Source organism: Taudactylus pleione, unplaced genomic scaffold, assembly GCF_031769625.1.
Source record: "Taudactylus pleione unplaced genomic scaffold, aTauple2 ptg000102l, whole genome shotgun sequence".
NCBI lineage: Eukaryota > Metazoa > Chordata > Amphibia > Anura > Myobatrachidae > Taudactylus > Taudactylus pleione.
In genome coordinates this window covers 930,001-947,449 of record NW_028284504.1, presented here as the reverse complement: position 1 = coordinate 947,449, position 17,449 = coordinate 930,001, and the positions used below count along the sequence as shown (strand labels likewise).

The window sequence follows — 17,449 nt, the reverse complement described above, 5'->3', positions numbered from 1 at the left end:
TCTCACTCTCACTAGCAGCTGCTGCAAAATAAATCCCTGCAATGCCCCTGCCTTGGGAATTCATGGGACAATGTGAATTCAAGCTTACTCTCCCTATCTGTGAGACAGGCTAGCTTTTTACTGCATTCTTCAGAACAGATTTTACACTTATTTCAATATATATTGGTCTACGCAAAATGTCGCTATATTTACTCTTATCAATACCAGGCAGTGAAAAACCAACATTATGCTTTTTCTGAAAGTCAGCCAGCTGAAATTCCAATTCATCTTTAAACATATTTGCATATTTTTTGAAAATCTTAAAATGCATTATTCTTGTTTGTTTCAACAACACAAACACAAAGACAGTAAACAGACAACATACAGATCTACTGTGACGTACAGTATACACTCTGTGACTGATCAAGTCACACCTCCCTCATTCACTTATGAGACAGAGGATTTTTTACATGGGGTTGCACAACCCAGCATTTGCACAACACTAAAACCATCGACTACACATTCCAAGAATGTTTATGACTATTAACTCTCTGTATCCCACTTGCTGACACCACTTTAATGTTCCCGGTGGAACAAAATAAGGTTCTTGGATACAAGAGGTTAATTAAGCCACACAAACCAGTATCTTGAAAAAAGAGGCAATTTATTACAACAAATAAGTTATAAAATAATAATAGTTATTTAGCTTCGGAATATAAAATGGTTACACAATCCAGGAGCCTTAAGCTGGCCACACACTAGACCAACTTACATCCAACCATCCAATTAATTGATTGGTTGGAATGAAAACCTGGTAAGGTGTGAAAGCAAATGACAATCAGCAATTTGCTCCCAATCGCCGGAAAATGGACAAAAGCTGTTGTTTGAACAAATTGTTTAGATCAAACATTTAACAAACGTGTCTGATGACCATTTTCATCTGTTTTCTGGCATTTACGAGCAAATTGCTGATCATCAGTTATTCCCATACCTTACCAGATTTTCATTCCAACCAATCAACTAGTTGGTTGGTTGGATGTATGTTGGTCTAGTGTGTGGCCAGCTTTAGGTCTATTCAGAATAGCTGGAAAAACAATTTCCTGGCCACCAGCTGCAATTGGATCCAGGCTTAGGGCAGGCCGCTCAAATCCCCTTTGTCTCTTGTTTATATAGTATCCTACTTGTCATACCCAGCTAACTTTACTAATATGGGTATAAACCTACTTCAAACTACTCTATTGGTTAACTACTGATAAAGACTGTCTAAAACTTAACACAGGCATACATCGCAATAGACAACGCCTAAAGGATTTATGGCTTGTCTGCTTTCCACATTCCTGTACCATTTCATGTCTGATACACACATAAGAACCATGAAAAGAAATGGCTGTTGGTAGCCATTTTGCTCTCCCAATACAGATGCCCACTAATGCATGTCATCTCCAGGAAGTGTATGCAAGCATCAGTACATCAAGTACCATCGGAAGCGAACGCAGCGCTTTAGGTTGACTATGGCCCTACCTCAAGCACTGCGATCACTTGAGTGTAAAAAACAGCCAGGTGACGTGGACTCCCCCATTTCTAGTGGTCTGCCCCTGTCACCACCCACAAATGGCCTCTCCTGTCACTCACTCTGCTGGGCAGTCTATGAGCAGCGAGCGAACGCTTCCTGAGCATTTGAAATGGTTTATGCACGCGCATTGCGATGCATATGCATGCGCAGAACGAGCGCATCGGCGCTAGCGACCGGGTCTGAATGACCCCCTAGATCCTCCCCTGTTCAGGAGTGATATGTTTCTCTATATATCGCATTGATTTGAAGTGATATATAGATGTTTTATATTGTGATTCACGCATACTTACCTTTTGGGAAGTGATGTGATAAAGAGGTGGCCACCGATCCTGTCTTCTCCTGCGGTCCTCCGATCTTGTGCATAAGGTCCTCTGATCTTATGCACACAACGGAGCCGGCTCCGTCGTGCGCATGCGCGAGACCCAGATAGCGACGGGCAAACCGTCGCTCTGGGTCTTGTACCAAAGGGGGCATGCTGTCAATGTTGAGTAACAGCACGCCCCCTTTGGTGGGCGGGCTGGGGGAGTGGCTGCCCAAACGGAGGCGTTCCCATGTGAACGCCTCCGTTTGGGGGCGGCCCCACTGACATCACGAGTGATGTCAGTGGGAGTGATTTCGGCTCTGTGAGAGCCGAAATCTCTCTGGGGCTTGCGGAAACGAGACCCTACCACAAGGGTCTCGTCGCAAACCCGATGGTCGCGATGGTCTTGACCATCGCGACCATCTTCCTGGCCGCTCGCTATAGCTGTGGGTGGTCACCCACAGCTATGCGAGCGGCCAGGAGGCCATTCTAAAAAACAAGAAGGCCGGCCCTGATTCAGAGCGAGCGCTCTGTCAGAGCGTCCGGCTCTGAATCAGGGCTTCTGTGTCTGTGCATGCGTCTATTACCAGGTCATTCTTCCCATCACTGGCGTCTGACATCTGGTTCGGTGTGTACATGCGCCGGGCATCTGAGACTAGCAGGTCATAAAGATCATAAAAATTACCCGAGCGCTTAGGAACCAATTAGTCACTTCAATTTAGTTTACCTGCTGCAATTCATAAAAAGGGAAAACTAGCAAAATCCCATATATAGATGTACTTAAAGAAGGAAAAAGGATTGCGCTGATAAGCAAATATCCTAGATGACAATTGATATTCCACATATAAATATTTATTGGTACTGAGGGCCTAATTCAGACCCGCTCGCAATCGCTGAGCGCTCGCAAGCGGGTCGATGGTGCCCTAATGCGCATGCGCACGACGGAGGGAGCTCCGCCGTGCGCATGCGCGAGACCCGCATAGCGACAGCCAAGCTGTCGCTATGGGTCTCGCACCAAAGGGGGCGTGCTGTCGATGGTGAGTGACAGCACGCCCCCTTTGGTGGGCGTGCCGGAGGCGTTGCTGTCCAGACAGAGGCGTTCCCATGGGAACGCCTACCGTCTGGGTCCGGCCCCACTGACATCACTAGTGATGTCAGTGGGAGTGCTTTTGGCTCTGATAGAGCCAAAAGCACTCCTGGGCTTGCGGCAGCGAGAACCTACCGCAGGGTCTTCGTCGCAAGCCCGATGGTCGCGATGGTCATGACCATCGCGACCATCTTTTTGGCCGCTCGCATAAGCTGTGGGTAGTCACTCACAGCTATGCGAGCGGCCAGGAGGCCGCTCCAATTTTAGGTAGGAGGGCCCTGATTCAGAGCGAGCGCTCTGGTCAGAGCGTCCGGCTCTGAATCAGGCCCTGAGTGCGGCACTTTTAAGAATCTGTGGTGGACATTGGTTGCAATTATCCAGTTCCCTGTTCTTTTAGTTTGGAACAGGCACTCTAACTAAAAGAACAGGGAACTGGATAATTGCAACCATTGTCCACCCCGGATCCTTAACATGGCCGCACTGAGTGGCGGTGGCCGGTTCCATATCAGCGGACAGCCAGACCTGCCAGGAGAGAGGATCTGTGAGTACAAGGTTACTATTGCAGTTTATCCCGAATCCTTAATTGTGCCAGATCTAGCAGCCGACGGCCGGCTTTTACTAGCAGGCTACATGACGGCCAGGAAAGAGGGATTGTGAATATAAAGGTATTTGCCTTATTTCAACAACCGGGACATGTTTGCTCCATATTTGGATTCAATCCAAACATAGGCCCGTATTCAATTAGTTTTGCGTACGCAATAAAGTTTCGCCTGCCGGACTTTTTGCCTACATTGCGTATTTTAGCTGCAGAAACTTAACGTGCGCGTACCCGCGATTCGCCCTATTCAATTCCAAAAGACCTGAAAACAGAGACACGCGAAGTCAGAACACGCGAAAAGTGGTGTCAGAATCGGGGAAATCAGCCTGAACCCCCCAAATAGATGCAGAAACATTGGGGATCAATGTAGTAGTGCCTGATTAGACCTAATTAGAGTGTTTGGGGTACTTAAGTTGGTACAGTTGCCTCTATTTAGTGTCTTTGCACAAGTGGTGAAGAATAGCAGTAAGCAGTTTTTTTGGGGAGAAAATTTAGTAGTCCTGTCAAATTTGGGGTACTTGAAAATGGGTGCAAGCATATTTAAAACTAGCTAAAGTGAAGATTTAAAAACGTAAAAAAACGTACCTTAAGCAAGCACATGCAATCAAAAAAATCCTCACCCATACTTGCAGACCCCCAAAAGTCTATTTCGCTACTTTTTATGTTTGTACTCCCACTTTGCACTTTTCCACCCCCAATTTCAAAGTACTTTTTTGGGGTGTCCCTCACTTTTTATTAGGGATTTTTTGACGCAGTTATCCTTTGGAGGGCTGTCCCAAGGGTTATGAGAGGTTTCCTCACCTTTACACCCCAAAATAAAAAAAATGCACTTATTTTCTCCTGCTATTCAGAGGCGAATCTTTTTCGCCTATTACATTGCATTGACTTTCCGCGTATGCGAAAAGCGGGTGGAATCGAATACGAAGATAAGTTTTTGCCTGACGAAAAGTAGCAATCGGCGATACTTTTTCGCTTCTAATTGAATATGGGCCATAATCTACACAGATATATTAATCACTGGAGATAAATTGATAGTTTTTTTTCCCATGAAACTGCTTCTTTTTCTATAACAGAACGCACATTATTATTAACACTGGGTTTCACTCATTTGACATCGAGCTGATATTGAAACATAATGCAACATTGCTACACTGTTATATCTGCTATGATTATGTTGTATGCATATGTATAATTGTTTCCAACATTACTTGTGTGAGCAATTTAAACAAGCCAATATAATCAGAGTACTAAATGAATGTTCCTATTTATATGTACTGGCAATTTTAATGTTCTGCATATTTTATTAGCATTTTATATGTTAGAGTACCAATAAATAGTTATATGTGGAATATCAATTGCGCTCTAGGTTATCTGTTTACTTATCCATGGTAACCCCCTTACTGCAGCGATAAGCCCTGTGTACAGTTACACAGGGCTTTTCTCTGCTTCTTGTATAGACCCCTTAATGATAAATAGGCCCCTTCGCACAAATACTGAAGTGGATCTATCCACTTCCATTTGGGGGTACTGTCAGTCAGTGACCACACGCATCAAAGTGACCAGCAGTTCGCCCAGCAGAGCGCCTGCCATGCGTAGCCCCGCCCCTTTGTCCGCCCAGCTCCTGACGTCAGAACTCAGGAGGTTCTATCCTACTCCTTCCGGCGAAGGGGATTCGTCACGACACTCTCACTGCCGGCCCCCGGAACTAGTATCCACATGCTCTGGAGAGAGAGAACTGGAGAAGAAGGTCGGGGGATCCAAGAGAGCGGAGCACCAGGTGGCCGATCGCAGGCATCCACCGGGAGGCTGCCAGCGCTGTAGGTGAGGGCGCGGTGTAACTCCCGGGATGAGGGGAGGGGGATACGTATACAACACGAGGCAGAGCAGGCCGGGATGTTCCGGTGGAAACACGTGGTGGGAGGTAACAGGTAAGACGCGGGTGCCCTGGGATGAGTTGCCCGCCCCGGACACTTGGGAGCAGCAGTCGGAATGAAGGCCGCAGCGTGGCATAGAGAACGGGCTCCGCGGTGTTACAGTGAGAGATCGGTCACGAAGGGGCTCTGGGTGTCCCGGCCCGGTATAGTGCACGTGAGCTTTGCTGAGGGAGATGCTGGGACCGGGCACTAGGAGAGTGGGAGCTGTCTGTGTACCTGCTAATATAGGTGATATGTATTCTTGCAGAATCTGTCATAGATTGCCCGAGCTCTGCATCTGACACAGGCTCCTGGCTACGGATCTGCCCTGCAGAGGATCAAAGTGGCAACTGCGGGCAAATACAGACCAGCATGACTTCCCCAAGCCATCAAGGTTGGTAGATTGTGGTATGGCCCTGCCTGGTGCTGAGGAGGGCATAGGGTTGCTGCCTGATGCTATCACATTTCTTCAACCTGATCCTGTCTCACCCTTTTAAGGTGTCTATTTAATAAGATAGATAGATAGAGGGAGATATATATATTCCTACTAATGCGTATGAAGTCTTTTGATTGAAATGTCCAGAAATTATCTGTTCGGGTATATATGTAGTGCGGCTGCATCCTGGCTCCAAGCCACGGAGCGATAGATTCTAGAAGTAAGCATGTTGAAAGGAGAGGGCAATCGTGATTGTGAAAAATAACAATTTTACTTTTGCTCATCAAAGTTTAAAACCTTAAACTCCACCATGGACGGTCCTCTGGATCCTGGTGTAATGGACAGGCCACGCTGCAGACAGCAATTCAGCGGACAACCACCGGCTCTGGGAATACCAGATGACGTCACACGTCCACGTCAGTAAGCCATGCCTAACAAGTTTCGTCACTTGAAGACCCCTGACGAAGTCTTCAAGTGACGAAAGATGTTGGGCATGGCTTACTGTAGGGGAGCTGCACCAACTGCCAGTGAGTCCCGGCCGGCGATGTTTGGAATGGCAGTTGGTGTCACTCCCCTATTTGAATTGTGGACTGCGCTGCAGCCTCACCTCTGAAGCCGCCACTGGCTGCCCCCATTGATACTGGGGGGGTTGCAAGAATGTGTACAGACAAATTTGTTTAAAAAAATCAGTGATTTCTCTATACTAAATATAGAGCAACAATATTTTAGGCTTTCTTCAGCTAAAATGCGTTAGAAAATCCAATTTCTTTTAGTTAATAGACTTCTATATGAGGGAGAATGACGGAAGGGAGAGGTGAATAATAATATTATTAATTTTTATTATTATTTTATTAATAATAATATTATTATTTATTACAATTTCCTCTGCTATATTGCTGGGGAAAAGCTTTGTTGAGCTTTCCTTAATAGACCAGTTAACCTCTTGTAACATTCATTTCTTTATGTACCAGTTATTTATATAGCGCACACATATTCCGCAGCGCTTTACAGAGAATATTTGGCCATTCACATCAGTCCCTGCCCCAGTGGAGCTTACAATCTATATTCCCTATCACATGCTTCAAAACACATACACACTAGGATTAATTTTTGTTGGGGGCTAATTAACCTAATCGTATATTTTTGGTGTGTGGGAGGAAACCGGAGTACCCGGAGGAAACCCAGGCAAGCACAGGGAGAATATACAAACTCCACACAGGGCTGTAGCAGGAATTGAACCTGACGGGATAGTCAGGTTGACCAGCATGTACGGGCAATGATGGATGTCTGAAGCGACCAGCGTGCACGCACATTGCTGGTTGCTTCCGACCAAAACATGCGCGATTTGCAAGCGATTGCACAATAACGACGTCGTTATCGTGCAATAGCTTGCTTAAATCGCCTAGTGGATATCCCCCTTTAGTACATCCTGCCATTTTTCACTCTCTCGCAATTTAAGAAAAGGTACATACTGGCACTAATAGCGCTGATATGTACCTAAAATTGCGATTTTAAAATCGCAAAGTACAGCCCTTCTGAAAAGAGCTGTCCATTGTGATGATAGGACTTCGGGTATATGACACAGAAGTCTTTCTGCGCATTCATAACTTGCGTGCCATGGGGGACACTAGAAGGGATCCAATTGGCTTCCTCCCAGGGCACAATGTTAAGAGAAACCCACAGGCTTCTGTTGGGCAACGCCATCTATAGGTGGCTTTGCCCACCGGGATCAAGCTACGTCAGTTTTCGGATTTTTGGCCACATTTTCCCTTTAGTACATCCTGCCCACAAAACTGAAATACAAAAGGCTTAAAACTACAGGAGCGATGACCTAATTCACTGCATAAACTCTTGAAATGTGTATTTTATTTTCTTCCCCCCAGATCAGTGGTCCCAAGAGGACATGCTTACACTCATTAATTCCATGAGGACCACACTGTCCACCCAGGATAAGGGATCGTACAAGATCACGTTGTCCCACATAGACTGGGACAAGCTGGCCTTTAAGAAATACACTGGGCCAATGTGTTGCCAAAAATGGGATGAGATTTCAAATCGGGTAAGAAGAGATGTTAACTGGATCAGCAAGTTAAAACAAATTCTATATAGAAGTCAAATTTGAGTATTCTGTATTATACCAAGTACTCTTGTTGGTCACTTACAATGGATGCAGCTATTTTGTGTGCTGTCAAATCTGTATAACAGAAGGGTGTTTTGGGTAGATGTGTTCAGGTATCGAACTGCTTGTATGTAGTGAAATATGCTAACAAGCTAATACTATATTGTTTGCAGATCAGGAAGTTTCGTACTCTTACAGAGGTGATTCTGGACACAGAGGAACATGTAAAGAACCCATACAAAGGAATTAAATTAAAGGTTAGTGGTGGTACTTTTTGATCTAGTGTATGTGTAGATAGATATATATCTATCTCAATATCTATCCATCTCATTTATATATATATATATATATAAGTTATTTATTTATTTTTTTCCTACAAGTGCTCTGGAGCATTGTTCAACAGGATATATATATATATATATTTTTTTTTTTCTTCAGTACTCCACATGGCAGCCCTTATAATGGGTAGCTTCCATTCTAAGTGAAGTATATGGCAGGGGTTCCCAAACACTGTCCTCAAGGCACCCCAACAGTTCAGGTTTTTGAGATATCAATGCATGACCACAGGTGACTTAATTAGTAACAGGCAAGGGCATCATTACCTATGCTGGGACAAGTTGTTCCATGGGAGTGGTATTTCAGCTACTGATGGAATGATTAGGGCTTTTTTGAATGGACATTAAGGCAATAACTCATATTGCCAAAGTACAGAGATTTTTCTTACAACGCAATTCCAGGGAAATGATGAGTGGATGCATTGTCAATCCCATGGAGATATCAACTATCCCACATTCCTCCGTTTTCCCTCATTTCCCAGTGCCCATGGTACCCTGTGGCTTGGGAGGTGCTTTAGTAGGAACCATGGCCTCTGGCTATTTATCCAGACCGATTTGTTTCAGGATATGGTCTTTCACCCAAATATGTAACTTCAATATCTCATGGCATGGGGATTGAGTAGGAGCTGCTCAGGGAAGAGCAACTCTTCTACTTGTATAGAGTTTAGAAGGCATATGTGGCATGGTGTGAATTCAAACCTTATCCACGCACAAACTACAAGTGTCAGTATCAAGTCTTTTCTTTGTGGCTAAATTGGCTTCAGATGAATTGATCATTCATTTTTCCAAGTGAAGATAATTTGTTCCTCTTCTAGGAACTTTGTGGTCCCATGAGACCACAATCTAGTGCTTTAATGCTCCTTTTGAACCAATGCAGGAAGTTTCCTTGAGATGAACAACACTAAAGGTAGTGTTCCTAGTTGTAATTACATGTGACATTATGGTTTAGAGAATTACAGGCATTATTTATTTATTAACCGTTTCTTATATAGTGTAGCATATTCCGTTGCGCATTGCAATTGTAAACATTAATAGAACATAGAAGACTCTGCTCGCAAGCTTACAATATATAGGGAAATGGGTATTGATACACAAGGATAGGTGCTATATATTGCATTTTGGTCTAGCCAGAATGCAGAGTTTCTTGGTGGGCTGCATGATCCAGTCACATAGGAATGTCAGACAAATGTCAGGAGGATATGAAAGAAAGACAGTGTGAGGTTATGTGAGGACTGTGAAAGGGGATGTAATTATATATGGAAGCTATGAAGGGTATGTGGGCGGTTCTGGAATTTGATATACTTGCCTGAAGAGGTGAGTTTTCAGGGAACGCTTGAAGGATTGGAGACTAGAGGAAAGTCTTATTGTACATTGTAAGGCATTCCATAGAGTGGATGCAGCCTGAAAAAAGTCCTGTAACCGTGAATGGGAGCAAGTAATGCATGTGGATGAGAGACTCAGATCTTGTGCTGAGCAGAGAGGTCGGGTTGGGAGATATTTTGAGATGAGTGAAGAGATATATGTTGGTGTGGTTTGGTTAATAGCCTTATGTGTAAGTAAAAGTATTTTGTATTGAATATGGTAGAAAACTTGCAACCAATGGAGGGACTGACAGAGCGGAGCAGCAGACAAACGTTTGGCAAGGAAGATTATGGTGCAAATTATCTAGTAGTGTTCATTCTAGTCCCGTTGGCAGGGCGTCGGACCATAGAAAGGGCACTCTTGCATGCGTGTCCATAAAGTGGGCATGGCCAATCACTCCAGCACTTAGACATGCTGGGCTGCCCGCAAGCTCTGTCCTCACTGTGAATAGATGCCATGCGCATGTCATCTATTCACTGGTGGTGAACATTCTGGATCCCCCCCCCCCCCCCATCCCTCCCCGGTACACGGCTTGTTTTAGCGGGGCACCAACAGGGCTCAGCCATTAGGGCAGGGTGCATTGTGCCCTTTTGAAATTTTAGTGCCCGGCTAACACAGCCTAGTGGGAACGCTATCTAGGAGGACAAACTTGTTCTAAAAACAGATGCAGCTTCCTTATCAAAGGTGGTATCTGTATTTTGTATTAACAACTAGGCGATTGTTTTACCATCTTTTTACACACAGTCTGAGTCAGTGGATGGTAAACAGACAAAACTAAATTCATATACTTAGTGAGTAATTCCTGTGTATTTATCGGGCATTATTTGTGATTCCAACAAAACCCCAGAAAGGTAATGTCCTTTCCAAACAAGTAATTTATAGATGGATTGTAGAGGTAATCATAGGAGGCATGCAAGAAATATGGGCATAAGGCACTCGAGTGGTGGCAACTTCTTGGGCACAGAGGGCTCTGGTCTCAGTGGCAAAATGTTGCATAGCTGCAGCAGGCTGGACCTTTATCCATACTTTACTTTAGTCTCTGTTAATTGGATATATACTGAATCTCAGCTTGGGAGACCTGTTCTCTGCACAGCCACTAATGTTTAACACTGCAGCATATTTCTAAAGGAAAGGGAAAAAAGAGATGGCTATACATTTGAAATTACTGCAGCGGAGGACTCGAGGACGGGGATTTCCAGTTTCTAGCAATTAAAGCTTTGCCCGCAGCAAAAATATGGGAGAGCCATTTATTCAGTAGTGAGCTCACATCTGGAATAGGACAGGAAAGACCAGTGGTCTAGGGATATCGAGTGGTCAGAGAAGGAATTAACTATAGAAAGGACCCCATTCCAAAAGGGGACATGTCTGCCAGATAAAGACCAGTGTACCCCTAGGCCCACAGTCCCGCCAACAGCTAGTAGCTCAAGAAGAACACATTTTGGAAAGCTTATCAGGTGTATCCTACCACAGAGTTTATGCACAGTTTGCTTAACTTGTGTAGAAATAGATCTTGTAGCAATCCCCCTCCCTCACTTCTTCCCAGCAGGAATCATCAGGGTGGCCCTAAGTCCCTCTCCAGCTCATGGCAGCCCAAAGGGACACAGGCTGCATCAATTAGCAGGATATAAATAGAGGAAAAGTGGGGAGCTAAGGCAGAGGTTTTCAAAATGTGTGGGGGTACACAAAACATCCACTTGGAGAAGGGACATGAGAAAGTGGTGGACCTGAAAGAAAAAAAAAGAGGGCAGAAGGAGCTTTTGTTGGATGTCCGTTATAGATGCCCAGGTATCATGAATGTTTAGATCTTGAGCCAGTCTAATCCCTGTGTATCTCCAGAGCTGAAAATGGGGAGAGGAGACCACTGGTGGGAAGTCAGGATTGTCCCATAGTGGGATAAGGGGGGAAATGGAGGAGGACCGTTTATATCTGGGTTGGCAAAAATCCCGTATCGAGACACAGAATTGAAGGGAGAGGAAAGAACGAAGTAAGATGTGCCTAGTACTGCTAGTCAGGCCCCAAATAGAAGTAAGAGGGTCTACCACAAGGTAATGGGCTTGCTTTTACTTTTAAATTCTTTGTGGCACCACTTATGAAGTATCTCAGTCAGGAAGACGGGGCACTGCATTTCATACCATCCTGGTAAACTACCCACTGTAAGGGCTGTAATGTAATGAGGAATTAATTTCCCGTTTTTCTGCGTAATCACTGTGCAGCAAGCAAACATACTGTAGGCAAATAAATGTGAATGTTTGCTTGCAGGTTGTTCTATCCTCACCCAGTGGTGTCACAAGGGGGTGCGGGCCGCACACGGGTGTCACCTGCCGAGGGGTGACACCAAGTGCTGGCTCCCGTTACAGTGAGGTAACCGGCACTCCGCACCTTCGGCACCCCCCCACCACCCCAGTGATGATACCCACGGTACTTGCCGGGGTTTGGACCTTGAGGCCACGCCTCCTGTTAGTGAGGCCACACCCTTTTCGTCGGCTTGCAGCTATACCGCGCACATGGCATCCCTCCCCGCATTGGGTGTCACAGTGGGGAGGGATGCCACTGCCTCACCCAAAGGTGGGATACAGCAAAGTGCTCTGTACCTAGTCCAGTATACCTTCAGTGTTCTCTCCAGAAAATGTTGGCAGCTGGGTGGCATCAAGTAGCAGCTGGGTGGCAGCCTTCGTGCAAAAAGGGGCGCAGCTTTACATAGAGGGGACGTGGCCACACAATAGTACCAATTCCCATTAAGCCCACACAATATGGCCCCCTTATTGCCCAATATGTACACAGTATGCCCCCTTATTGCACACTATGCCTGGCCTGGGTGTTGGGAGGGGGCAAGGGTAGTTAGCTAGGGCAGTATTGGGGGCAAGGAGGAGGTTAGGGACAGGCAGTGTTAAGGGTAAGGAGGGGGCTGCACACAGCAGTCGGGGTAAATCCGAATTAAGGCCATGAAAAGGGGCCACACAGCCGGGGAGTAGCCAGCCAGTAACACCAAGCACAGGGGTCCTCACCTTTCAGGGTGCTCCTCTACCAGCATCGTTTACACCTGAGCAGCTGCAGCACCAGCTTCTGGAAGTGTTTCTGCAGCACCAACGGGTCTGCAGAAATAGACCGGGTCCGACATCCCCACTGAGGCACAGTGAATGGGGAGTAGCTGTGGCGGAAGGAGCGGGATTGGAGTGTGGCCGAGTGAGCCGGTAATACGGGGCACAGGAAGAGTAACAGAGTCTGTCTCTGAGCGACGAGCGGGCGGCAGCTGCAGAAGGCGGACACCGAGGGAGGAGGAGCCGCAAGCGCCAGGGTGATTCTGGGAGCTGTAGTAAAGAGAATCTGCCTGTTGCGATTGGTTGAGAAGACGCCGCCGGCTGTGGTTGGTTTCTGCGGCACTGCACAAAGGACAAACCACGTGCTGGGCGGCAAGATAATTTTACCGGGCGTACCACCCCTTAAATAAAGCCTGGGGAGAACACTGACCTTATTAAAAATGTTCTCTCATTACCACCTTACTTGTACCAATCCATTTTTGTTGCATGAATGAAAATCAGTGTCTGGGTTAGCTACAAGGAAAAAAGGACATTGTACAGGACATTGCTTCTTATATTAAATTAGGCAGCAATGATCCAGAGTTCTCACTTACACGATGTACTGCGTTTTTTACGTGAGCATGGACAGTGAGATCTGTCCGGGTCCCTCAGGATGCACTCTGACCAATCACTTTCATTCTCCAGGTCAGGTAGAGGAGACAACGGTGTGAGCTCTCCCAACCTCTCCTGCACCCACTGACTTAACACCCCTGCTGGGATCAGCTAATGCACCTCATGTGCTATTACTCTCTCTACTTAATTTAATTGAACCTCAAACATATTCACACAATAAGGGACGCAACACACAACCAACCCTTGTATCTAACTGCTTGTTTGTATAAACAGGATGTAGTAAAAATTTTCAGCCAAAACGATAATAAAATGACACAGCCACCCTTACCTTAAACAATTGCTCTGCTCCTATGCTGCAGCGTCTAAATCAACACCTCTGATGCGTCTAAGATGCCAGCTTTTAGCATCTGAGCCGCCTGCTGTCAGGTGCGGCTGTCATTTTATTATTGTCGACATTTTAACTGTCTACATTTTGGTTGTCTGCTTTATGCTTTGTCTATCTTTTAAATGTTGACATTTTTGACCCTGCCGATATGTAAACCGGTTGAAATATTAGCGGTCTATAGTATGCCCATGTTTTTATTATGTCGACATTTTGACTGCCTACATATTGATATAGACAATGTCGACTTTTTTTGTACCTAAATAATGTGCCGGTCGACATTATGGGGTCTATATTTTGATTGGGTAAATTTTGCCTGTCTTAAGTAATATACCACACCCATATAAAACTATGATGTATGTGGTTTGAGATCCACTTTCCCATTTAATATTGTGCTTGATGAAGGGTACAATGACTACTGTTCACATAATTTTCTCTCCCATATCAAAAGAAACGTTTGGTTTACTGTGCATCTGGAAAGTATTCACAATGCTTCACTTTTTCCACATTTTGTTATGTTACAGCCTTATTCCAAAATGGAATAAATTAATTTCTGTCCTCAAAATTCAACACACAATACCCCATAATGATAGCGTGTAAAGTTTTTTTTGTTTTTTGAGATTTTTGCAAATTTAATAAAAAAATAAAAAAAAAACCCCACTAAGAAATCACATGTACATAAGTATTCATGGCTTTTGCATGAAGCTTGAATTGAGCTCAGGTGCATCCTGTCTCCACTGATCATCCTTGATGTTCCTACAGCTTAATTGGAGTCCACCTGAGGTAAATTCTGTTGATTGTACATGAAGTCCAAGGAATTGTCTGTAGACCTCCGAGACAGGATTGTCTCGAGGCACAAATCTGGGGAAGGGTACAAAAAAAATATCTGCTGCTTTGAAGGTCCCAATGAGCAAAGTGGCCTCCATCATCCGTAAATGGAAGAAGTTCGGAACCACCAGGACTCTTCCTAGAGTTGGCCGGCCGTCTAATATGAGCGATCGGGGGAGAAGGGCCCTAGTCAGGGAGGTGACCAAGAACCCGATGGTCACTCTGTCAGAGCTACAGCATTCCTCTGTGGAGAGAGGAGAACCTTCCAGGAGGACAACCATCTCTGCAGCAATCCACCAATCAGGCCTGTATGGTAAAGTGAGAAAGAGAAAAATATCTGCACAGACTTCTGTTTATTATACTTGATATATTAGATACACACACCTATTTGAAAAGATAGTGTTATATATATATTTTTTATTTTTTTTCGGGGAAGGTGCTACCAAGAATATATAATACAAACACCGAAGAAAAATAAATTCCTACAATGCATTTTAAAATAGACTCGCTATTTTAACAAATTTCCTCATTTATGATATAGACAAATGGACATTTGGATCTGATGCTAAAATGAGACCCCTAAAAAGACCACATACGAAGTAATTGACTAATAGCTATACCTACGTGAGATCTCACTGCAGAAACAAATATCAACAAACACCGGTCTCCTATGGCTAAACACTATTGACGAGGTTTAGCCATTGAGAAAGCTGACAGGCACAGCTGATTGGTTGAGAGACCTATCAGTCTGTAACTAGGAACTTGATTGGAGGAGGATGCCAATATAGGAAGATCCAACCCGATGTACGGGTTGATCCTATGACTAAGCTATCAAAGCGAAACGTGCATCAGGGAAGGGAGATGCACATGTCTAGCTAGCATGCATCAGCTTGTTTTAATGTGAACCACCCACACTGTTTAAACTGGTGTCAGTGAGACGATTTGACCGACAACCCTGCCAAAGCTAGTTACAATTGATCGCATGTAATATGAGAAACTATCAACACGTATAATGGCAACAATGATCTGTATGCTAGCCAGCTGGGAACTTGATAAGTGATGCTATGCTTCACAGACACCAAGTTGATTAATGAAACTTAATGCTGATCTGTTTAGAATCTGCTCATAACACATCAGATCCTTATACATTTATCATCCAAAGCTACTATGTTGAAGTAACGCATGCAACCAATTGACTATCAGTGATACTTTATTCTAATCTGTGTGTTTTATACAGTAATAGTCCATTTTGAAAGGGATTAATATGTCAGTTGGCAACATAGTATACCAAGCATAGCAAATAGCTATAAAGTCATACTATATGTAGCACACTCTATTTGTAACATATCGGAGTAACAATATTTGTGGAACAATACCGAATATAACGGTGGAATTTGTTATCTTTGAATTGTGCCAACCGATTTAATACATCAATTAATATCTATATAGGGATTAAACCCATCACATGATACGGGGTTTCGTGGAAGTTCCTAATGATATACCCCAATTAATAGTATCCATTTAGCAATACACACTGAATAGAATTATTGGAGGTGCTGTTACTTCTGAACATTACTGAAAAAAAATATATATATATATAATCGTGTGTGTGTGTGTATATATATGTATGTATATAATATATATATAATAAAATTGATACACACTGATCCCAACTGTGGGATTAGTGATCATTTTCTCATGTGGAATATAGTGATCAGTAACAACAATATGAGGCTGATTTCTAATGAATGAACATGGATTTATATTAAAGAAGTGTTAATGCATTCACTCCATAATAAATTATGTTCAGCATACGAGTTCCCTACTGAATCACACATCCATTGGTGATATGAATAGGATCACATGTGATTAAAATTTATTCACCAAGTAAGATCTTACAAGTCTCCCGATAGAATTGACTATACAAGTCGTAATATACAATAAATTAAAAACACAAAGTGTATCAGAGGTGGTAACATCAATGCTTTATTGAATATTCTTTACAATGATTCAATTGTGTTTTTATAAATGATGGATAAAAATAATAAAAAATTTAAACAAAAATACTTTGCTGTATAGATTTTAGGGATAATAATAAGTTATGTTTTATTTAATCTATGAATACAACAATGTTTCTATAATGGCATGTCTCACTTTAAATAACCCTAGGACTAATAAGTAATTATATGCCCTGAACTCTTTGTCCAAGTATCTATTAATAATATTATCCATCTGTGTGTGTACCATTATAGGAATTTATTTTTCTTTGGTGTTTGCTGTATGGTAGAGTGGCCAGATGGAAGCCACTCCTTAGTAAAAAGCACATGGTAGCCCACCTGGAGTTTGCCAAAATGCACCTGGAGGACTCTCTGGTCTGATGAGACAAAGATTGAACTATTTGGCGTGAATGCCATGCGTTCTGTTTGGAGCAAACCAGGAGGTACCAATCATCACCAGGCCAAAACCATCCCTACAGTGAAGCATGGTGGTGGCAGCATCATGCTGTGGGGATGTTTTTCATCAGCAGGAACTGGAAGACTCCTCTGGATAGAGGGAAAGATGAATGCAGCAATGTACAGAGATATCCTAGATGAAAACCTGCTCCAGAGTGCTCTTGACCTCAGACTATGGTGACTGTTCATCTTTCAGCAGGACAACGACCCTAAGCACACAGCCAAGTTATCAAAGGAGTGGCTTCAGGACAACTCTGTGAATGTCCTTGAGTGGCCCAGCCAGAGCCTAGACTTGAATCCAATTGAACATCTCTGGAGAGATCTGAAAATGGCTGTGCACTGATGCTTCCCATCCAACCTGATGGCGCTTGAGAGGTGCTGCAAATAGGAATGGGCGAAACTGGCCAAAGATAGATGTGCCAAGCTTGTGGCA

General features: G+C 44.0%; 1 protein-coding gene across 2 annotated transcripts in view; it reads left to right on the top strand.

The window, feature by feature from the left end:
* Nucleotides 1-5,201: 5,201 nt before the first annotated feature.
* Nucleotides 5,202-17,449, top strand: part of LOC148525617 (nucleolar transcription factor 1-B-like) — a 23,254-nt gene continuing 11,006 nt past the window's right edge. Inside the window, exons 1-4 of one of the 2 annotated variants that reach the window (XM_088470728.1) lie at nt 5,202-5,355; nt 5,720-5,845; nt 7,771-7,946; nt 8,180-8,263. In XM_088470728.1, the coding sequence (XP_088326854.1) occupies nt 5,824-5,845; nt 7,771-7,946; nt 8,180-8,263 (282 nt within the window). In that variant the 5' untranslated portion in view covers nt 5,202-5,355; nt 5,720-5,823. Of the gene's footprint in view, nt 5,360-5,719; nt 5,846-7,770; nt 7,947-8,179; nt 8,264-17,449 lie in introns of both variants that reach the window. The other variant, XM_088470727.1, reaches the window with a different exon arrangement.